Genomic DNA, 24,637 nt, shown 5'->3' on the forward strand with positions numbered 1-24,637 from the left:
TCATTTGTAAAAAATACATTTGTAAAGAAGGCATATTATTCGATACAAGATTATATAGATGATAAAAAAGCGTGGAGTTAGTGCTTGTTGACATCCAGGCAGGAGACATGACATATATAATTGTATTTAACTAACATGACTGTATTTTTAGATGTTGAAAAAGAGTAACCAGTGAGTTTCTTGCCGGTTCTTCTCGGTAGAATGTACATTCCGAACCGGTGGTAGCTTTATCTATACATATAATAAAATTGGAGTGTCTGTTTGTAATATTAAAATAACCCATTTTTACTAAATGCATATGTATGTATACACGGTACATATACCAAATTAACATTTTTTACAATTTTTGTCTGTCTGTCTGTTTGTTCCGGCTAATCTCTGGAACGGCTGCACCGATTTCGACGGGACTTTCACTGGCAGCTAGCGGATGTAATAAGGAGTAACTTAGGCTACTTTGATTTTAGAATTATATATAGAATAAAAATAAAATCACGCCACAATATCCAAATCACTTAAATTCAAACAACGCGCACGAAGTCGCGGGCACAGCTAGTACTTAATATAGTTTGTTAAATGACGATTCAAAAGTGCTTGTAAAAGCCTACTTGAATCAAGCATATTTTGATTTTGATTTTTGATTTCCAATGCTCTACCAACCTTGGGAACTAAGTGGTTATGTCCCCGTACCTGTAGTTACTCACTCATCCTCACTCACGGCTCACTCATCCTATCCCATATCTAAGTCAAATGTAATTATTCTATTCCTATCGGTCATTTGATAATATTTGACATATCTGCTGTTATCGCGATAGACTGATGATTTCGAATTTACGAAAAGTTAATTAATTCCAGCGTGATCATGCCCCGTACCAGGTGCACTGGCGATCTTTTGAGGGTCGTACGCATCCTGGGATATGTTATATGGGTTACTTTTAATAAGCAATCAAATATTACCTGTCATCAATCTGTTTACTCAATAAGAAGTTCAATTTTGCCATTTGTTACCTAATATCCTCCATTGCCGAGATGGCCCAGTGGTTAGAACGCGTGCATCTTAACCGATGATTTCGGGTTCAAACCCAGGCAGGCACCACTGAATTTTCATGTGCTTAATTAGTGTTTATAATTCATCTCGTGCTCGGCGGTGAAGGAAAACATCGTGAGGAAACCTGCATGTGTCTAATTTCAACGAAATTCTGCCACATGTGTATTCCACCAACCCGCATTGGAGCAGCGTGGTGGAATATGCTCCATACCTTCTCCTCAACGGGAGAGGAGGCCTTAGCCCAGCAGTGGGAAATTTACAAGCTGATTATGTTATGTTATGTTATGTATCCTCCATTGCTTAAACGGCTGTAGAGCTGATTGAACCGGTTCACGTGTAAAATAATGATTAAAATAATATAAAACGAAGTGAGCGAGAGATAAAAAATTATAATAATTAATGTCTGATTTTGTTGTTTCAATTTACATTCTGACTTCAAAAATAATTCAATTGAGGTAGCCCATTGGTTAGATCGTGTGCGTCTTAACCGATGAAAGCAGGTTAAAATCCAGCACCAATTTTTTTTCCTTGTGCTTAATTTGTGTTTATAATTCATCTCGTGCTCGGCTGTAATTAAATCTGTATGTATGTAATTTTAATGAAATTCCATTAGTCTTATTCTTATATCAAGTCTTTACCATAATACACGGGGGACGCGTCCAGGGCCCTATCCTGTGGGGGCCCTGAAGAACCACCAATTTCTCTAACACGTTTGTGCTCCCGTTGACTGCCATTTATATTTTAGAAATTGCCCTATTTGTAAGTAATATTTAACATCTTTATCGAAAGGCTAGTGACGATGGCCGAAATTTAAAGTTAAAAGTTTGTGTATTTACGTTTTCTTCATGATGTAAATATATACACATGTTATGGTCATATGTACGCTATGGTCATTGTACGACCAATCAGATACCTAAGAATTTACGAAAATTACCGCCTTAACTTAAGCTTCAAATAAACGGTCATTTGAAACTTAAGTGAAGGCCTCGCTGTTAGCAAATTATTTCTACATGGTAGATGAATTTATAAAATTAAATATAAATAATTTCATTGTTATTTTGTTAAATATTTTGCTAGATATTTAATTTTAGCAAATTCAAGCTTGTCCAAGGGCCCCAGCCTAGACCATAGCTTGAGACGGCTCTGAGGGAGAGGATGTCTTAGACTAGCATTGGGATTTAGAGAAAAAAAGCAACTATGCGAGATTCTTGCCGTTTCTTCTCGCTGGAAGCTGCTTTCCGAAACGGTGGTAGTATTTAAATATCGACGATTCAAAAACGCTTCATTGTGAAGTTTACTTGAATAAAATTGATTTGATTTGATTTGATTTGATTTGATTTGAGGCTACTACTGCAATAAATCTGTGAACTGTTAAGAGGTAGTCCCTAGTGTTTTTTAATATCCGTTTTTTTGACGTCCTCCGTGGTCGAGTAGTATGTACATTCATTGGTACGCCACTCCGAGGTTCCGGGTTCGATTCCCGGCCGAGTCAATGTAGAAAAAGTTCATTAGTTTTTTATGTTGTCTTGGGTCTGGGTGTTTGTGGTACCGTCGTTACTTCTGATTTTCCATAACACAAGTGCTTTAGCTACTTACATTGGGATCAGAGTAATGTATGTGATGTTGTCCAATATTTATTTATTTAATATTTATGTGACTCAATTATTTTCAGATTCGCCTTGATTACATTTAATAATATTTTTTATTGTATCTGTGACGTATTTTTTTTATTTTTAAAGCCATACATTGATTATGCATCACACTGGTTTGAATAGTTAAATCTTATAACTAACCCCACCGCCATTTAACTAAGTAGTGATCTCTCATTGGTCGTAATTGCCATTTAACTAAGTAGTGATCTCTCATTGGTCGTAATTGCCATTTAACTAAGTAGTGATCTCTCATTGGTCGAAATTGCCATTTAATTAAAGTAGCGATCTCTCATTGGTCGAAATTCCGTAATTTATCTATACTAATATTAGTAAGTAAGCATGTCTGTCTGTGTTATGAAGCAAGCTCGAAAGCCGAGGAAAGACAAAGGGTACTTTTGTATTCCTAAAATCAACGATACACATTTTCATAACTGATAAATATTTTTAGTTTCAGTAGAGAAAAATTATCTATTCTATGAACGGAAGATAAATTGGCTAATGTTGATTAATTAAGATGATAAAGCGTAACAGACTAATTAACTCATTTATAATATTCCTGAAACAATCTTCAAATGTTTAAATATTTAAATAGAACAATTTAAAGTTGAATTTTGAATAACTTTAAAATAACCTTTAAAGGTTTAAACTTAAAAGATATTCAATTTTTATTTTCGATGTGTAATTAATATTAGTAATTATGAACATTTGTTTAAGAAAACATTGCTTAGTTTAAAGCTATCACTCCAGTTGTCGGTGCTATACCATACTATAATAATAGTGTAATATGTTACATAAATGAAAATATATTAAGTACTGGCTGTGACCGCGACTTCGTGCGCGTTTGAATTTAACAAAATAGTTATTATTGTAGCCTAAGTTACTCCTTATTACATCGGCTATCTGCCAGTGAAAGTCTCGTCAAAATCAGTCCAGCCGTTCCAGAGATTAGCCGGAACAAACAGACAGATAGACAAAATTGAAAAAAAGTGTTGTTTTGGTATATCCACATACATACGCATATGCGTTTAGTGAAAAGCGGTGATTTTAATATTACAAACAGACACTCCAATTTTATTATATGTATAGATAACAGATTATTCGGTCGGACATTTTAAATTGTTATCGGAACTTCGGAAGTAAAATTAAAGTGGTCATAAGTTGTTAATTGGAATATATGTATTTCGGAGGAGCAGGATGCCGAACAGTTGGGTTCGGGGATTGATACGACATTTGGAAGACTAAGTGGACGTGCAATGGAGATATTCACAAAATAAAACGTATTTAATATCGTCTAATCACTGTATTAATTGATTCAATAATCGTACACCAATAACATCAAAGGATTACAATAATTCATCTCGATTAAGAGCAAATGGGTTTGCAAGCAACCAATGCATTCGAGTCGCTTGTCAAAACATGACGACTCGCGTTGCCATGACACTTACAACTCCATTCGGGGTGACCCGCTCTTAAAAGTAAATCAGCCATCAAACATTATTGCCAACTACTCGATTCATTAATTATCCAAATCAACAACCAAAGTATCCGCGTCCCGTTGTATATATAATTATCAAAAACTGTTTGTAGTTTACAGTAAAGCTGAGCTATTAGCAAAGGCATGATGTAAAAGCACCCACTGACATTCCGTACAGTGGGTCACAATGAAACCAATGCTTCCTTAATAGAATATTACTGCACTTGGATTATAGTACTGGCTAGATATTCTATCGCCAAACAGCAATGCTTCGTATTGCTGTGTTCCGGTTTGAGTGCGTTTCGAAGATACTAGCTATAAATTTAGACTATTGACGTGACAATTGTGAACTTCGTGTTGTTGTGAAATAAACTTATTACCAGTGGATCCCCGGTTGTTACAAATTGAAATCAAAAGATCAAAATCCAAATATATTTTATTCAAGTAGGTTTTTACAAGCACTTTTGAATCGTCCTTAAAAAACTATATTAAGCGAAGCTACCATCGATTCGGAATGTAGATTCTACCGAGAAGAACCGCCAAGAAACTCAGTAGTTACTTTTTTTCAACATTTAAAAATACAGTTTTGTTAGTTAAATACAATTATATATGTATTTAATATATCCTGCCTGGAAGTTAACAAGTAAAACATAGAATAATTAAATTGCAATGAAGAATCTTCTTTAATTTTCTGCACGTCTACGGCTGGAGCACTCCAAAATGAGACCATAACCGATTTTTTTATGTGCATCTATCTTCCCATAAACACTGGGACAAAAATCTGCTTACGCTATTAATATATAAAAGAACATTTGAATTTAGATTTGATTTTGAAAGAATTTCTTGCACTTGTATCTGAGTGAGTTAGAGTATCTTATCTAAAAGCCGAGATGGCCCAGTGGTTAGAACGCGTGGCAGGCACCACTGAACTTTCATGTGCTTAATTTGTGTTTATAATTCATCTCGTGATCGGCGGTAAAGGAAAACATCGTGAGGAAACCTGCATGTGTCGAATTTGAACGAAATTCTGGCACATGTGTATTCCGTCAACCCGCATTGGAGCAGCGTCGTGGAATATACTTCAAACCCTCCCCTCAAAGGGAGAGGAGGCCTTTAGCCCAGCAGTAAGAAATTTACAGGCTGCTAATGCTAATAAAAAAAAAGAGTATCTTTGGTTTCAAGATAAGATTAGGTTTATTTTGAAGCGATAAGGTATATATTTATAAATCTGATGGAGGTAAGACTTGCGTTCTGCGTCATAGTATGTGTCTTATTATACTATTAATATACCAAATAATTTCTTCAGCAAACACAAGTGGTCATTGAGTCCATATCCACATATAAAAGTTAAGTATTGCTGTATTTACGAATAACAGATCTTTTGTACGATATGGATATTTGCTGGTTATGGAAAACATCTTAATATTAACAGTATCTTGTTGCGCGGCTTCGTATTTTTTGTGGTCTTTAGGTGTTAGGTATAAAATAACCTATTTCTTTCCATGGAGATCAATCTTCGTACCATAATTTTATGAAATTCGGTTCAGTAGTATGGTCGTAGAACAACAGACAGACAGTGTTACTTAAGCATTTAGAATAAACTAGCGACTCGCCTCGGCTTCGCACGGGTGCAATGCTGATACTAAATATACTACAGAATGTCCTACAACGTTAACAGTTTTTCAGTCGTTAGACAATACAAACCGCTATGTCCCTGCGTTTTAAATCTGTAATATCTTCGAAAATATTCATATGAATTACACGCTGTAAAGGGCCATATTGATCTATATTAAATGCACAAACTATTCAAAGTGCTTAATTGGATAAGGAGTAATGCCGTATTGCTGAAAATCGCTTCGAAAATAAGCCATTATTTCTCATAAAAGTAAAGGATAAAAAAATGTTATTGTGGGTTATTTATCCATTAGGGACTTTTATGAAGACAGTTTTAAGGTGTACAATACTGTAGTACATTATTTTGATCAATCTCGTAGGGTTCAGCCAGCGTTTGCAATTTAAGCGCAAAAAAATGTGTATATTTACGACATCACTTTAGAAACCTTTAAAATTATCAGTGTTTCTCTACTATATTGTGCATACCTCTAGAATAAAACTATGTATTAAAAAAAACCGCATCAAAATCCGTTGTGTAATTTTAAAGATCTAAGCATACACAGGGACAGACAGCGGTAAGCGACTTTGTTTTATACTATGTAATGAAGTATCGATTCTGTACATGAGTATTACAATGAACTCCTCATATACAATGGCTCGTTGGTCTAGTGGCTAGATCGCCTCATATAAGACCATGTCCAACCGATAAAATATTATTGGGTTTTTCCATCGAAAGATTCCCACTAACAGCCCGTAGATTGGAAGTGTACACTTCAATGCCTCGGGAAGTACGTAAAGCCGCCTACTCCTGAACTCGCTCCGGTCTTTCGGATTTGCCGTCCTCCATTGGATTATGAGAGTGATGGCATAGAGCGTGCATCTGTGTTCACTCACACACCTGCAGTATGATATGCCTTGCGTAACTGGCTGGTCTTTCTTGAGATTGACCTTGGATCGGTCAGGATGACATTTATCCTCAAACGAATTTGGTTTTTTGTGTGTATTTGAGTTCTCGGATGATTAAATTAGATTTGGTAGGACTACGACCATATTGTCAGGGCCGGATCTACCATATGGCTTTTTGAGCTTCATGACAGGGCCCCTGGATTCAAGGGGGCCCCAGCTAAGTCGAGTCAAAGTAAAAGATAGACGATAATGAGAAGGAATTACATTTTTTATTAAATTAAACAGATCGTATAGTTTGCAGCCCTGCGAGTCCTGCAATTAATAAAAACAGATTCAATAAATTTAATTCAAGTCTACGTTCAGATATGTCTTAGGTGGGCCCCTAATTAGTGTTAACCCAGGGCCCCTAAACTTACGGTCCGGCCCTGCATATTGTAATTAAGATATATAAAATTACAATTCAACTCTTAAGTCTGCAAGAACAGTCACCTATGTTTTGCCTAGTCTTTGTTTCATCAGAATCCGTTTAGTCCATCGAAAGTTATGACAATTTAAAATTTATATATTTTTTCAATGTTCAATAAACACGCGGGTACGACCACGACGCACAGCGAGTAGCTTTCTATCTTGTTTGAGGAACAATGTTTGTCTTACATTTTTTAAACAACTGTTTAAATATAACGACTATATGTTATTGTTTCCACTGACTAACCAAGGCCAAAATAGGGATAATTAATAAAGTAGACTTAATGAATTCAAAAACAATTGAATTAGATAAATACCTGCTTGTTGGTAGGGCTTTGTGCAAGCCCGTCTGAGTAGGTACCACCCACTCATCAGATATTCTACCTTCAAACAGCAGTACTCAGTATTGTTGTGTTCCGGTTTGAAGGGTGAGTGTGCTAGTGTAACTACAGGCACAAGGGACGTAACATCTTAGTTCCCAAGGTTGGTGGCGCATTGATGATGTAAGGAATGATCAATATTTCTTACAGCGCCAATATCTATGGGCGGTGGTGACCACTTACCATGTAAGTAGCTAAAGCACTTGTGTTATGGAAAATCAGAAGTAACGATGGTACCACAAAGACCTAGACCCAAGACAACATAGAAAATTAATGAACTTTTTCTACATCGACTCGGCCGGGAATCGAATACGGGACCTCAGAGTAGCGTACCCATGAAAACCGGTGTACAAACTACTCGACCACGGAGGTCGTCAAATTCTACTTATTTATTAACTTTATTGCACCCAAACTTAAAACTAAAAAATACAATTTTGCTACACAAATTTTGCATGAGGTGCAACAGGCGGCCTTATCGCTTCCAGGCGACCTTTGGGCAGAGGATCATAATATTTCCATATATGGGAAGGGTACAGTAATTTCAAGTCAGTTTACCTACAGTATAATACTTCTGCTTCGTAATTATATATTGTTTTTAATTGCATGCAAATTATTACAATGACAAATGAAAATTTCTTTTTCACCTCTACGAATTTAAATTAGCAATAAAACAAACATTTTAAAATGAGATGAGGTGTGAAGGTGAAGGTGTCCGTTTCGAGCGACTTGATACTTGATCGCCGGCGTAGCGAGGAACTTCACCGTGTAGTTTTCATGACTCATAATTTTTCCGCGCCGAGTGAAGGATATCTTAAAAAAATGTGTCCGTCACAGAACGCCTATGTCATATGGACATCGACAGCAATTGATTTAATTCATAATTAAAGAAACCCCTTTATTCTGACACTAATGTATTAGGCTATTTTCCCTCCAGGAAACTTTTCCCCCTCTTTCTCTTTTTCTTTTATATACGGTTTTATTTAAACTTATTACTTATTATTTTGACGACCTCCGTGGTTGAGTAGTGTGTACACCGGTTTTCATGAGTACTCCGAGGTCCCGGGTTCGATTCCCGGCCGAGTCGATGTAGAAAAAGTTCAATAGTTTTCTATGTTGTCTTGGGCCTGGGTTTTTGTGGTACTGTCGTTACTTATGATTTTCCATAACACAAGTGCTTTAGCTACTTACATTGGGATCAGAGTAATGTATGTGATGTTGTCGAATATTTATTTATTTATTTATTGTTCTAAGTTCACATGGGATTTTTAATAACAATTTTATTTCGTTATGTTTGTTATTTAAAACATAATACTTCGTTCCAACCAAGTGTCCTATGACATCTCTCGTTTATAAATAAAACAGGTAGACAGACGAGGAATGTAACTGGTTACCGTCGCACATAAACATTAACAAATCCTTACATCTCTAATGCGTCTCCAAACTTTGGAACTTTTAGACAAGATTGTTAAAATATGTATTCTTTGATTGAAGTGAGTAACTACTGAGTTTCTTGCCGGTTCTTTTCGGTGGAATTTATTTATTTATTCTTTATTGCACACCAAAACATAAATACTTAATTCAACATTTGGATCAGCAACAACAGGCAACCTCATCGCTAAAGAATGGTTGTGAGATAAATATGGGAAGGTACAATTCATTCAAGCAAGCGTTTCGGGATATTCTACCGTAAGATGTGAAATATACACCAATACGGTATACAAAGTGGTCTTAAATTAATAAATATTTTAAGTTAATCTGTAAATATATTCATCTTCCACTCGAGCAAAGCCGCAGGCAACAGATAGTTTATTAATAAAGCAAATTGATGTTATATAAAAATAATTTATATAACGCTCAGGAGTAATGAAACTTTCTACTAGTGTTTTTTTTTTTATTGGAACATTAGTCCAGGAAATTACAAAACAAATGTTACTACTTTATAATATACTAGCGACCCGCCCCGGCTTCGCACGTGCAATGCGGCCACTACATACATATATTACAAAATGTCATACAACGTTCACAGCTTAGACAATACAAATCGCTATGTCCCTGCGTTTTAAATCTATAATATATTCGAAAATATTCATTTAAATTACATGCTATAAAGGGCCATATTGATCTATATTAAATGCACAATGTATTTAAGGTACTTAATTGGATAAGGATTAATGCTATATTGCTTAAAATCGCTTCGAAAATAAGCCATTATTTCTCGCAAAAAGTAAAGGATAAAAAATAGTTATCGTGTGTAATCCCTAAGAGATAGACATATACCATTAGGGACTTTTTTGAAGACCTTTTTAAAATGTACAATACTGTAGTATATTATTTTGGTCTATCTCCTAGGGCAGAGCCAGCATTTGCAATATAAGCGCAAAAATGTGTTTATTTATGACATAACTTTGGAAACCTCTAAAATTATCAGTGTTTCTCTACTATATTGTGCATACCTCTTGAATCAAACTATCTATTAAAAAGAATCGGATCAAAATCCGTTGTGTATTTTCAAATATCTAAGCATACATAGGGACAGACAGCGGTAAGCGACTTTGTTTTATACTATGTAATGATGAGGTTTAGATTAACCTTGTAAAATGCTGATTTAATAGTTCTAGTCTACTTCATACTATAATATTCTACAAGTAAAATAATTAAAGATTATATGAAACATTATTTTTTATTCAATCTCTAGGAAGTTTCACGGTCCGAAGAATATCTGGAGCCACGGTAGACAGATCATATTCCCTGTCACTTGTGGGTTCCACTGCAGGCGTCTCTTTAAGTTTAGTTACCTGCACAGATAAAATATAACAATACTTATTGAATCGTATTTTCTATCTAATATTGAAAATTTACACTTTATATAGCAAGCGTCCGAAAATAATATTCCGCGCCATTTTGAGGTTATGCTGTCAAACATTTTGACAATTTTTCCAACTCATATTTCTGGAACGGAGGCGAGAAAATAAACCTGCTTGTGGCACTTAATTGAAAATAATAGTTTAAGTAATTACTTCGTGATTATGTTTCGGAGTAAACTTGTCTGGCTGATCGCCCCCACCAGGTAATTGAGTCGAAATCGGCAAACTGTCGTCCACTGCAAAGTTCTCCATGAAGGCATGAATACTTCGGCTTTAAATAACAAAATCGTATTAGCGAATTGCAGAAACTAAATGGTTAAGCTATATCTATATTTAGGAAGGATACACTAAAAGACGTATTTTAACAAATTTAAAAAGTTTATTAAGATTAAATTAATCAATAAATATTGATTAATTTGATCTTAATAAAAGCATCATATCATAAATTATAATCATTCTTTATTCAAAAGAATACTCTTTTGAAAAAAACGCCTCGGTTTAGGCTCGGGTTCCATCACAAGACTGATTGAACACTAATTGTGATTAACAGAGTAAATCTGTTTATTTTAAAACAGCAACTATGCCAGTTGTTTGCCCTTGCTTGTCGCTGGAGGCTGCTTTCCGAAACGGTACCACCGTGTTTAAATATTGACGATTCATAAATGTTTCATTGTGAAGTATACTTTAATAAAATTTGGACCCTTTTGATCTAACGCGTTATGTCCTTTGTGCTTGTAGTTCAGTAGTGCGATTCTGCAAAAACCACGTTAGGATTATAAACAGTTTTCATTTCTGAACTCATCTCGATAGACCTTGAATTGAAAAATATTTGGTATTCCGTAGCTATATGTCATATCGTGTGAAGCGAAAACTGTGAAGTGAGATGATAGTGCAGTTACTTTTATTGCCGGTTTTTAAATAAACATTTTCGATTAGAAATTTCTAAAAAATGAGGATTTAAAAAATAAATGACGTCATAATTCATGCAAAATATGTTATAAATAATTTATTTTATAGTTTAAAATAATTTGTAACGCAAAATCAGACGCATTTTATTAATATCTGTCTGAACATAGACTACCTTTGCATGAAATTTTGTAAAAAAAATTATCGATGTCAACAAAAATGTTTAATATGTCAAGCAATATAATTAAATTTTATTATTAAACCAAGAATTTAATTGAATCGAAAATTCTTTACTACTTTTAATTATTTCCGTTTGCTTTTATTATGAAACCCTGATGATGAAGTACCTATTTTTCTATATTTATTTTCTATGTTCGATATTTAATAGTGCGAATGAAATCGATACAGTATAATTATATATTTTTACGTTATACGGCCGCTACACTGGTCATTAAATATATGCCTATGTAGATTTACTGTATTCTTTCATTTTCAACCAATTTAGAATGCATCCTGAAGGTGCTACTGCTAAAAAATTGTACAACTACAACTTTGAGTGATTACTTTATCCTAAATTGGTTGATTCAAATCAATTTTCAGGAAGTCCCACATATGTATGTTATATTTCAGCTTTTTTTTATATGATTAATATTATTTTTAATACTATTTTATTTATTTTAGGGATACCATTGATACTAACAGCATACCAGCATGGCTGAAAAAATGTGAAAATATAGGAACAGCATCTGGCACAGGAACATCAAATTTTTTAAAGCATAATAAATTTTAGCCCTACTAATCTGCTCTGCGGATTTTAAAATTTCTACACAAAATGGTCAAATTTCAATGAGGGAGGAAAAAATGTTTGGGATTTGAAATGAAACATTAAAAAATTATATACATATTGTTGTTTTATTATTTGTACAATACAGTCTATATAAAAATATAGAATACACATTATTATTATTGTAGTCTCTATTTATTACATTGCCGTTCAAATAAAATATAAATATTACAATTAGATATCAAGTTGTATATAAATAATTATAATATTTTGTTATATTATTGACATTTGACATTCTTTTTTAAGTAAAGTAATTGACATTTAAAAATTCATTACACTGAATTTAAATAAATAATTGAACTACAAACATTTCTAATTAGGTATCTATTCATTTAATTATATATTTTTATATTAATAACATGCTTTTTAAAATAGTGTACATTAACTAACATTTAACAATTTATTGCACATCGTTTAAATAAATAATTAAATTATTTTCAATACCTAATAATTTATTATTTATAATAATTTATATTTTTCAAATAACTAGGTACTTATTTATTTTTTATTAATAACACACTTTTAAATGCATTTTATCTGAATTTCTTATTTTGTCTTTTAGTTTTAGATTTAGTATATTCCATTGACTTGAAATACTTGTAATAGTGAGTTTTTTTGTGTGATTATTAAACATACAAGTGTAGATTAGACATGACAGTATGCAGGAATCAAGTATCTTTTTCTTCAATTTTAAAAGAAGATTCAATTCAAGTATTTCCTTATTGCTCCAAAATCTTTACCATGCAGCATCTATTTGTCTGTGTAGTTTGTCATGGTGTCTGGTTGTAGTAAACTATATCTGTTTACCCATTATTTATATTTTATATATATACCTGTATATATTCTAGTAAGATATTGTTCACTTTAATGGGTATTGATTGGTAGTTGTAGCGTTATATAAATTGGCAATGCATCTGAAACAGAATTATAATAAATGGATATGTTAATTAGAAGGAACTAATTCCCTTGATATAAAAATCAGCAATTATATGTTAAAGAAAAATCTGTGTTAAATTGTAAACCTCAGATCAAGGCCTTAAAGTTTGATATAAAGGTTTTTGATCTTCTATATTTTTTATATCTCATTAGAACTTCATTGTCAATGAATTCTTATTCATTCGTTACTGCAAGATAAATATGATTTCATTTGCTTTAATGATTAATAGTAAAATTTGCTTACTTATGTATACTTACGTTAGAAAAAACTCTTTCCGAGTGATAATATCATGCCGAGGTAGCTTTTTTTGGTCCTCGAACACGTTATGAATAGATCACATAGATTTACAGTTTTCACTTGAGTCTGCCGCCACATAACTTTTAATTTGACGTATTAAGTCGAAGTTAGTTTCATTTTTTAAAATCGAAATCGTGTTTGATAATCGTAATTAATGTCAAACAATACAGTTCTCATTGAAAATTAGTTCGTATTAATTACAATCTCACAAAGTGGCGCTAGTCTATCTTTAATTCGAGTTTCTGAATACCAAATATAGTTTTCATTAAAAATTCCACATGTGGAATCGAAATATGAGTTTCAGAATCACCTAGCTGGTTACAGATATCAGGTTCTTTGATAGGCCATTTTGATACGTGTATCCTTTGAATTTAATAATTGTTACTGTGAATGTCGCTTATTACATTTTCATTATATTGCGATAAAATTTGTTGGTATAATTGGCGCCCAGTTAAGTGCAAAATTTTGTCTAGACAAAACACTTACCCAAAGTATTCGTATGCTAAGTCTCGGACACGATTCGCCTCTTCTATACTAAGTACTGATAACTCTTTTAGGTAGTTGTCGAGGTCATCAACCGCTGATTGTGTTGCAGATTTTAATATGTTCTTTTTCCGTTTTTTTATATTGCTGCGAAAATATTGAATTTAATGATACAGATGTGCCACCTAATGGTCACCACCACCCCATAGACGCTAATTGGTTACCACATAAGACCTATTTTTTAAGTAACCACCCTTAAAAATCCTACTGCTGGGTTAAGGTTTCCTCTCCCTTTGATAAAGTTTGGAGCTTATTCCACCACGCAACTTCCATGTTTGGTTTTGATAGACATGACACAGGATTCCATTGAATTTCACATGCAGGTTTCCTCACGATTTTTTCCTTCACCGAGCACGAAATGAAATATAAACAAAAAATATGCACATGGAAATTCGGTGGTTATAAATAAAAATACTTACTCCAAAGAGTTCAATGATCGGAGCTTAGTGGTGTTCTCTCCATAAATTTTGACCACTTCCATTTCCAATGCGTTCAAATAGTGAATACTTGTTTCTGAATAAACCCTATACATTGAATTTATCAAATCTTCCAACTGAAACAAACACAACCTCTAAGTCAAAACGTATCCACTGATCACTTCCTCCACTACCAAATATATATCGTTTGGTTATAAGGGTGAGCCAGTGTCATTACAGGCACAAGGGACATAACATCTTAGTTCTCAATTGTACCCTTGATGATGCTAGGAATGGTTTTATTTACTCTGTCTAGGGGATGTGGTGACCACTTACCATCCAGTAGCCGATTTATCAATCGGCCATAAACAACGTCTACTTTCACCAACTAGTTAGACATAAATATAAATATACTAAACGGTACCTTGTAGTTTAATATTTTCAAATATTCCGGAGTCCTCCTGAATCTCTGAAGTACCGAGTTCAAATCTTCACCATACAGCTTATGGGATTCTTCCATGACGTCGTATTTTTTACATCGTATTGTAATAACTAGAGCTAAAATTGCAGTAATATTGATTAAGGATTTTTATTTTCATTTCTGTCCCTATGTATGCTTAGATCTTTAAAATTACTCAACGCAGGAAACTTTCCTTTTGAATCAATCTGTCTATTAAAAATCGCATCAAAATCCGTTGATTAATTTTAAAGATCTAAGCATACACAGTGACAGACAGCGATAAGTGACTTTGTTTTATACTATGTAATTATGATGATAATTTGGCATCAGTAGGTGGACTGGCAAATAAGCCCACCTTATGGTCACTAGGATGATACGTCCCTAATCTTGGGAACTCAGATTTGACGTGACTGTATTTACACTCACTCATCCTGCAAACTAGAACACAATAATACTAATTATTACTGTATGGCGTTAGAATATATGATGACTAGGTTTTACCTACCCAGCCGGACTTGCACAAAGACCTACCACCAAGTAGAGTACTTAAGCAAATAGTACTTTGCCCATTTTAGGACTAGGTCACGGAATTAATTCCAATTAAATAAGATAAAATATATTACTTATATCTATATTATATATTGTAAGTTAATATATCTCACCGAGTACAGAAATAATGTAATGCTTTATGTTATTCAACATGATTTATAGAAAAAAAAGCATAGCTTTAACTTGTAAACTATAAAAGTAAAAATTTTACGATCAACAATATTTTTATTTCTTTTAAATTGTATATAAAAAAATCTATATACACATTGGAAGTAACATATTTGATTTGATTAAGTCGTTTTTCTAGTCTAGATAAATGGCCGCAGATTCCGTGGGCTTGTGTTCAAACCTCAGGTCGGGCGGATAAAAATTATGGGTTTTTCTATCGAAAGATTCTCAAGAACATCTCGGAGTCTAGAAGTTTTTTTTTTTATGTGATAGGCTAACGAGCAAGAGGTACACTTGGTGGTAGGGCTTTGTGCAAGCCCGTCTGGGTAGGTACCACCCACTCATCAGATATTCTACCGCCAAACAGCAGTACTCAGTATTGTTGTGTTCCGGTTTGAAGGGTGAGCCATTGTAACTACAGGCACAAGGAACGTAACATCTTAGTTCCTAAGGTTGGTGGCGCTTTGGTGATGTAAGGAATGGTTAATATTTTTTACAACGCCATTGTCTATGGGCAGTGGTGACCACGTACCACCAGGTGGCCCATTTGCTCGTTCGCTTACCGATATCATAAAAAAAAGGTTCGCCTGATGGAAAATGACTACCGCCATGGACATCTGCAACACCGGGAGGCTTGCAGGTGCGTTGCCGGACTTTAAGAAAAGAGTTCGCTCTTAAACCTCATGTAAAGTCGTTGACCCTGCGCTTGAAGGTATCCAAGGTTTCCAGTCGTGTCAAATTTGCCAACGGATTATGACAGTGCACCTGAGTTTGCGCACAAATTTGTGTAACTTATAACTTTAACTAATAATAATATGTCCTGCATAGTTGACAAGCCTCCTTCAAGATTTTGGCGAAATCAATCAGGATGACATCAGATGTTTTGAATAGGATTACTTTTATTATAATTTAGGTAATTTATTGGGAAAATTTTTGGACTTCAAAACTGTTATACGTACGACACAATTTAAATGTAGCATGCGAATTAAAAAAAAAAAAAACAATTAATCGTCAATTTGGCGAAAGTATTTGAAAAATGATATTACAAATTATTACTTTTGCATAAAGATCATTTTCGCATAACAAATAGATAAAGATTGATGATTTTGAAGACGCACTTAATTCGGATGTGCACGGTTTTACGAATTCTGCCGATGCTACGTCTAAGTTGCGTCGTACTATACCATGTTCATGAGAATTAAAGCATTTTTATTCAAATATGTGTTTATTCACGTGTGTAAATTATTGTTTTGTTTAACTACTAATTATATTATATATTAAATATTATTACAAAGTCCTCGGCCATGTACCCTCATACATAGCCTTCTGGCGTATTATCAAATATCATAGATACTTATCAAGAATTACATTTAGGCAATGATGTAATGTACTACATTTTAGTAACTGTTATATATCTAACAATCACACTTTGTCTTTTATTTTATATATATTGACGAATTTAAATTGTAAACATTCAAATTTTTTAATGCCAAGGCGAGAGGCATTATCCTCACGCGATGAATGCAGACCAATGGACCCAGCGCACATTGTTACTGTGCAAGGTGGGGGGCTTCACAGGAATTCCCTGGATAGTCAGAGATCTGCCGAGCGATGTTTGGGAGCAAGACGTGTGAGAAGGAGATGGTCTCCTTCTGCAAAAACGTCATGTCGCAGAAGGAGACCGCGGAGCGGTTTATTTCGGCGGGATAAAAAAAGAATCGTATACGCAGTTTTGTACTGTCACGCTACAAAATTGTATGTTAAGACAACACCGCCTCGGAAAGTAGAGTCTACCGACAGCATAACATAAACATACATAAACATAAGCAGCCTGTAAATTTCCAACTGTTGTGCTAAGGCCTCCTCTCCCTCTGAGGAGAAGGTTTGGAGCATATTCCACCACGCTGCTCCAATGCGGGTTGGTGGAATACACATGTGGCAGAATTTCGTTGAAATTAGACACATGCAGGTTTCCTCACGATGTTTTCCTTCACTGCCGAGTACGAGATGAATTATAAACACAAATTTAGCACATGAAAATTCAGTGGTGCTTGCCTGGGCTTGAACCCGAAATCATTGGTTAATATGCATGCGTTCTAACCACTGGGCCATCTCGGCTCTCCAACCGAGAACAACCGCCAAGAAACTAAGCTTTATTTATTGAATTTTATTCATATTTCTAGATTGACTATTAATGTTGAGAACGATTCGAAAAAAATAGTTGCTAACAGCTGGCTACTGAGTACACGCGCACTACTAAAGTAGTATGACCTTTGGTGAGTGTCAAGTGTAGCTCCCTGTCGCGTTATCCAACAAAATGAATTTAAGGATGAATTTCTGTTTATTGAATATGCATTTTTCACGAATTAAATTTCCTACAATAACTCCGAGCGCGCAATAGGTATGACGAGCGTATGAATACCTACCTAGTTCCTCGCTTAGTTAATGATGTACGGGACCATATTCCTCTTCGTAACATTAAGAAGAAACCAAAATCATACTTTTTAAGTAAGTTACGATAGTTTATACACATGTTTAACTGGCATTAATGTTCTGTAGATAACGCACGTAGATTTAACTCTAGGTTACCATTTATTACAGACCTGGGTGGTTCTCTGATGCTTGCTATAAGTATAATGTTTTCTAAACTTTTATGTATAAATAAATAAATAATAAATAAAATATCTCATTTTCCCCAACGATTTCCAAACGAAAATCGCTAGTTATAGTTTTTTCGATGTTATCCCTGTTTTTGTGATATATGTTGACGGACGACCAAATGGCCCACTTGATGGTAAGTGGTCACAATCGCCCATAGACAATGGCGCTGTAAAGAATATGCGTCACCAACCTTGGGAACTATGATGTTCTGTCCCTTGTACTGGTAGTTACACTGGTTCACTTACCCTTCCCTACTTAACCAGAACACAACAATACTGAGTACTGCTTGGCGACAGAATATCTGATAAGTGGGTGGTACCTACCCTGACGGGCTTGCACAAAGTCCTACCTCAAGTATTGATACCGATTATTGATTTATCTGCGGCTTTTAATGTAAACGTAATTATATTCACTGAAAATATTTTCAGTGTTATTTTAATTCTGCTGACTTGAGATAAAAGTCGTTATGCTTTCGTTGATATTAGAATCATTAGCCTTTAGAATATTAAATGAAACAAGAATTAGTTGAATTTTATTTATCTTCATAAATACCCTTCTTACCAATAAACGGTATGGAAGTTCTGCCGTAGCTGAAATAGTCTTTCTTGCTATCGATTTTAGGTTTTCTATAATTCAATTTAGGCTTAGACTTGTAATTGTCATCCCTTTCTATTACAGGCTCATCGTATATTCTTTTCTCTTTCCTGTCGTCTGAGCTTTTGTGTTTCTTCGCTTTCTTTTTCGTAGCTTTATATGGTTTCTCGATTTTAACATGTTTCACGGATATATCTTTATCGATTTTTTCATTCGAATCAGCCCAATCTATCTTCTCTCTTCTCACCAAATTGTTTTCATTTGTCGCTCTACTTTTGGGTTCTTCGAAAGACGTATTCGTCTCGTCATTTGATTTAGATAGTATTTCTTTAACTACGTCTTTTAAATCGATTTTCTTCGGTTGTATTTGTATCGCGTCGTCATCGATTACTGATGGTTTGTCTTGAACATAATCAGATAGGAGGGTTTGTGTGGTTTCAACTGATGTCTCGTTTATTGGTTCTTTGTATTCTTGTGACTCAGCTCTGTCGAAATCATTTGCTTCTGATAGCTCAGTGGATCCTTTAATAAAGTCGTAATGTTAACATATATTATTTGATATTGTTGGTATAGATTTTTTTTGAATTTATTGAATATATTTAAAAATACATAGTTAGTCAATTTTATGTCAATTCAAAATCAAAATGTACTTTTTTCAAGTAGGCATTTACAAGCACATTTGAATCCAGTCATTTAACAAACTATATTAAGTGAAGCTACCACCGTTTCGGAATGTAGATTCTACCGAGAAGAACCGGCAAGAAACTCAGTAGTTACTCTTTTTCAACATCTAAAAATACTGTCATGATAGTTAAATACATGTATGTAATATATCCTGCCTGGAGGACAACAAGTATTTACTCCACGCTTTTTTGTCATTTGTGTTATCTAGTATTGAATAATATGCCTTCTTTACCAATGTATTTTTTACAAATGATTTGAATTTGTGAAATGGCAAACTTAAAAATGTCTGCAGAATTTGATTATAGAAACGAATACCTTGCCCAAGAAGGTTTTATTGACTTTGCGGAGTCGGAAACTTGTTGTTATAAGCTTATCCTTACTTCTTGTGCACATACAATGATTGAATTGAATACAGCATAACTTCAACTTATCTAAGATCTAGTTTCTCTTCGCGTGTAATGTGACATTGGGTCAGATATTAGGTGCCCTATTCAGGTATTAGGTATCACAAGGCAAATGGAAACTAATTGGTAAACGAATGTACTCATACCTGTTTTAAATTCGGAGCGCCTTTTTGATTCCTTTGACTTTTTATGATCATCTTCTCCTTCATAATCAACTTCTTCAGAGCTTAAAGGAAGACTGTGTACATAAATATGATTTATAGGATATAAGCGTTTTTAGATGGGCCTGATGATACGTGGTCGCTGCATTGACACTTTAAGAAATATTAATCATTCCTTACATCGACAATATCACCGACCTTGGGAACTAAGAACTAATGTATTATGCCTGATCAAGAGATCTCTCAGCCTTCAAACCGGATCTAAACAATACTAAATATTACTGCTCAGCGGTAGACTATATGATGTCTGGGTAGTTCATACCCAAAAGGGCTTGCACAAAGTTTTACATAAAGTATTTTTGGTGAAAGTGTACTCACATCTTTTTCCTTCTCAAATAATTTCTGTATTCTTCTAGAACTTCTGGATTCTTTATAAAATAAAGTCTGGCACCAGAATGTATTGGATTATTCTGTAACTCGTTGTAATGTTTCTCTCCGTTGTAATTCCTCTTCAATAAACGTAATATCTCTTGTAATTTCCTTTCTTTTTCACCATCGGATAATTCGTCGGAATTATCTAAATGTCGTTAATTATTTGTCAGTAAAAGAAATAATTGTGCGACGATGACTGCCTCGTTGATCTTAATCAGATCTCGAGGTTCGCCGATAAAAAGTTATTGGGTTATTCCGTGGAAAAATTCTCAAAACCAGTCTGTAGTAAGTGTCAGTTGGAAGTGTGTACACTCTCGTACTTCAGATAGTACGTAAAGCGTTTGGTGCTGCGCCTGAAGTTCCAGTCGTGTAGGATTTGCCGTCGCATCAAATAAAGTACAGGTACAGCAAGTCACATTGCAAGTCAGGTTAAAGAGAGATGGACAAGAAAAATCACTGCATGGCCTGGCCCTCCCGGAAAAATGAAAATGGGTCGCCCCCTCGAAAGATGGGAAGACAAACTTTTGAAATTCCAACACAAAGAAGAGAATAGCTCAGGACAAACAAAATTGAGTGAAATGGAAGAGGTCTATAGTCGTGGAGGTCCTTTGTTAAAATTAGATAAAAAAAACTCCCTTATTACTATTATTACTAAGGAATTAAAGAGGCTTAAATAAATAAATATTCGTAAGTAAACTTGTGTCCGCTCCCACGGCTGTAGACTACAAGATATGGTATGTTAGTTATCTTTTGGGTATGGGGACCATGGCTGTCATCATCACAAAAAGAATTACCATCACCATCGATACATAAAATAAAATCGGAGTGTCTGTTTGTAATATTAAAATAACCCATTTTTACGAAATGCATATGTACACGGTATATATACCTAAATAACATTTTTTTACTATTTTTATCTGTCTGTCTGTTTGTTCCGACTAATCTCTGGAACGGCTGAACCGATTTCGACGGGACTTTCACTGGCAGATAGCGGATGTAATAAGGAGTAACTTAGGCTAGTTTTATTTTAGAATTATACATAGAGTAAAAAAAAATCACGCTAAAATAACCAAATAACTTAAATTCAAACAACGCGCACGAAGTCGCGGGCACAGCTAGTTGGCAATATATCTCACAAAACCGTTAGAGACATTTATTTTATTTTATTGCCTATCTGTCTTTCTGTTATAAATGCTAGTGTTTATATAACGTCATTTTCAATAGCCTAAGTCACTATTATGTTTAAACCATTAATTGCAAACATTATTTTTAGGTTTTTATATACTAATAGCGACCCGGCTTGGCACGGGTGCAATGTTGATACTTAGTTCACAGTTTTTCAGTCGTTAGACAATACCGCTTTGTTTGTTTTAAATCTGTAATGTCTTCGAAAATATTCATTTAAATTACATGCTGTAAAGGGCCATATTGATCTATATAAAATTCACAATGTATTTAAGGTACTTAGTTGAATAAGGATGAATGCTGTATTGCTTAAATTCGTTTCGAAAATAATCCATTATTTCTCGTAAAAAGTAAAGGATAATTTTTTTTTTATTGTGGTTTATCCCCAAAAGATAAACATATGCCGTCACGGATTTTTTTGAAGACCTTTTTAAGGAGTACAATACAGTAGCACATTATTATGATCTATCTCGTAGGGTTCAGTCAGCGTTTGCAATGTAAGCGTCAAAAATGTGTTTATTTATGACATCACTTCAGTAACCTCTAAAATTATCAGTGTTTCTCTACTATATTTTGCATGTATTATAAATAAAATCTTTTGTGTATTTTTAAAGATCTAAGCATACATAGGGACGGACAGCGGTAAGCGACATTGTTTTATACTGTGTAATGATGATTAGCTAAACCTCAAGTATGGCAAACTAATCATTATGGAGGAGTGAATTAAAAAAGGAACTCTTGTTCTGAAACTATATATGTATACATCGTTTCAGCGGTTTAAGTTTGAAGAGGTTTTATTGATATGTATACTGATTGAATTTATAAGTACCTTTATTTGCGACTTTGTTAGTTTTAACTTCAATTTTGTCCGTCGTTGCATAATTCAGTGATTTTATTATTTCAATTAAGTCCTTTTTATATTTTGCCGAATTTGTATTATCAAAGTGACCTTCTATGATTGATTGGTGATTTGAAAAAATGACTGAAAATAATATTTGATTAAGAAAATGACTTGGTGATAGGGCTTCGTGGATGTTTGGGTAGGTTAACAGCAATAATTATTATTGTTGTGTTCCAATTTGGAGGGTGAGTACATTTGTGTACCTACAGGTGCGGGGGCAATAACCTCTTGGTTCCTCAGGTTCTTGAATTTTTACATAACATACATACATTAGCAGCCAGTAAATTTCCCACTGCTGGGCTAAGGCCTCCTTACCCGTTGGGGAGAAGGTTTGGAGCAAATTCCACCACGCTACTCCAATACGGGTTGGTGGAAGACACATGTGGCAGAATTTCGTTGAAATTAGACACATGCTTCCCTCATCATGTTTTCCTTCACCGCCGAGCACGAGATGAATTATAAACACAAATTAAGCACATGAAAATTCAGTGGTACCTGCCTGGGTTTGAACCCGAAATCATCGGCTAACCACTGGGCCATTTCGGTTCTTGGATAATGTCAGTCTATTATAAATAATATAGGATACATAATGATTGATATATATTTAGCCTTTTGCTTTTATTATAGCCGTACCTGGCTTCGTGTCTCATTTATAAGGCTGATCAGGAACGACCTACTTTCAAGCACCGGTTCGAGTTTGTTCAGCCACGTTTTTAGCAGCGTTACAATCCCATCGTTTCGGAAACGTAAAGTTGGCGCTGAGCCTGAACTCTTTTTAGTCGTATCGGATTAGACATCTTATCGAATTATGAGACCAAGGGAAAGAATATAAAATATTCTGGTACTGTACCCAAGACTCTATTACCTCTCTGAACTGCTAGACTCAGTTTTTGGACTAAGTAAGCGCCAGCTCTTAGGTAACCAGTAATATGAACTAGTTTTTATGGCAAGAATTTTTTCGGTAAGATTTTTTTTGGTATCTCAAGACGTTACAAATACAGATCCGCAAATTTATACCACTTCGCTACAAATAGTCAGAACCGAAGTGACTTAGTGGTTAGAACGCGTGCATATTAACTTCCAAGGGTTTGTTGAAGGAAAACATCGTGAGGAAACCTGCATGTATCTAATTTCAAAGGAATTCTGGCACATGTGTATCTAACAACCATGGGAGCAGCGTGGTGGAATTTGCTCCAAACCGCCTCAAAGGGAGACTTAGCCCAGCAATGAGACATTTACGAGCTATTTTTTTACTTTAGATACAAGATTTACAGCGATTGAGTACCTGGCTTAAGCACTTTACGCTTGACTTTAGTCCAATTATAAATAAAACTTACCAAATATGAGAACAGTGTTTAAAGTCATAGCGCTGTTTTAGTTTCGATTTCCCATTTTTGTTTTATTTGTTTCTATAATATACATTTTATTTAAGCGATAAAAGAATTCAATAAAGTTGACTATAAAAGTATTCTAGTTTATGACGCGATGAAACAAAACGTGAGCTTATTTAAATATTTATTTATTTATTTAATATTTGGGAAACAAACCAATATAAAATATAATCTGATTACATAATACAATTTAAATATCACATTATCCGGCGAAGTTTCCACCGATTGAATATTATTGATTAAATATGAAGTGGATTTAGTCAACGTCAAAAATCAGAAATCTACCACCGGTTCGGAAATAAACACCTCGGACCTAAGGCGTACCGGTGAAAGAAAACTTTGTGTTTTTATTTAATGTCATATTTTACAATTACAATTTTACCTAAACAATATAAAAAAAATGATTTAAAATAGAGACGTCATCATCTCATTTCCAAGTTGTGCAATCAACTATGAACGCATTGGTTTTGTAATATCCTTTAGCACACAAACTCTCTTTAACGATTCTTTAAAATTTTACATTTGATTTAAGTTACATTGTATCATTTATAATTTTCATTGAATATTTAACGCCGCGATCGCTGAATATGTAATATTATTATTTTATGTTCGTTACAATGTTTAATTGATCTTAATTTACTAGAAACTCAATAGTATCTCTTTTCTGACTATTACATAGTAGATCAAATACAACAATTTATTGT

At 34.2% G+C, this 24,637-nt stretch overlaps 2 protein-coding genes across 3 annotated transcripts in view; one reads left to right on the top strand and one right to left on the bottom strand.

The window, feature by feature from the left end:
- Positions 1 to 24,637, top strand: part of LOC113392148 (zinc finger protein 175-like) — a 479,450-nt gene that overhangs the window by 44,986 nt on the left and 409,827 nt on the right. The gene's annotated exons all lie outside the window — the stretch shown is intronic.
- Positions 18,714 to 23,943, bottom strand: LOC113392152 (uncharacterized). Its single transcript, XM_064220048.1, has 5 exons — positions 23,880 to 23,943; positions 22,471 to 22,623; positions 20,403 to 20,601; positions 20,010 to 20,101; positions 18,714 to 19,297 (listed from the first exon to the last, which is right to left on the bottom strand). The coding sequence occupies exons 1-5, from the start codon at positions 23,905 to 23,907 to the stop codon at positions 18,714 to 18,716; spliced, it is 1,056 nt and encodes a 351-aa protein (XP_064076118.1). The 5' UTR covers positions 23,908 to 23,943.

This window comes from Vanessa tameamea, chromosome 31 (genome assembly GCF_037043105.1).
Source record: "Vanessa tameamea isolate UH-Manoa-2023 chromosome 31, ilVanTame1 primary haplotype, whole genome shotgun sequence".
Lineage (NCBI taxonomy): Eukaryota > Metazoa > Arthropoda > Insecta > Lepidoptera > Nymphalidae > Vanessa > Vanessa tameamea.

Coding starts and splice junctions, on each gene's coding strand:
- LOC113392152 (XM_064220048.1), bottom strand. CDS start 23,907: ATGACTTTAAACACTGTTCTCATATTTG. Junction 22,624..23,879: donor AAACACTGTTCTCATATTTG/GTAAGTTTTATT, acceptor TATTATTTTCAG/TCATTTTTTCAAATCACCAA. Junction 19,298..20,009: donor GCGCTCCGAATTTAAAACAG/GTATGAGTACAT, acceptor ACTTTATTAAAG/GATCCACTGAGCTATCAGAA.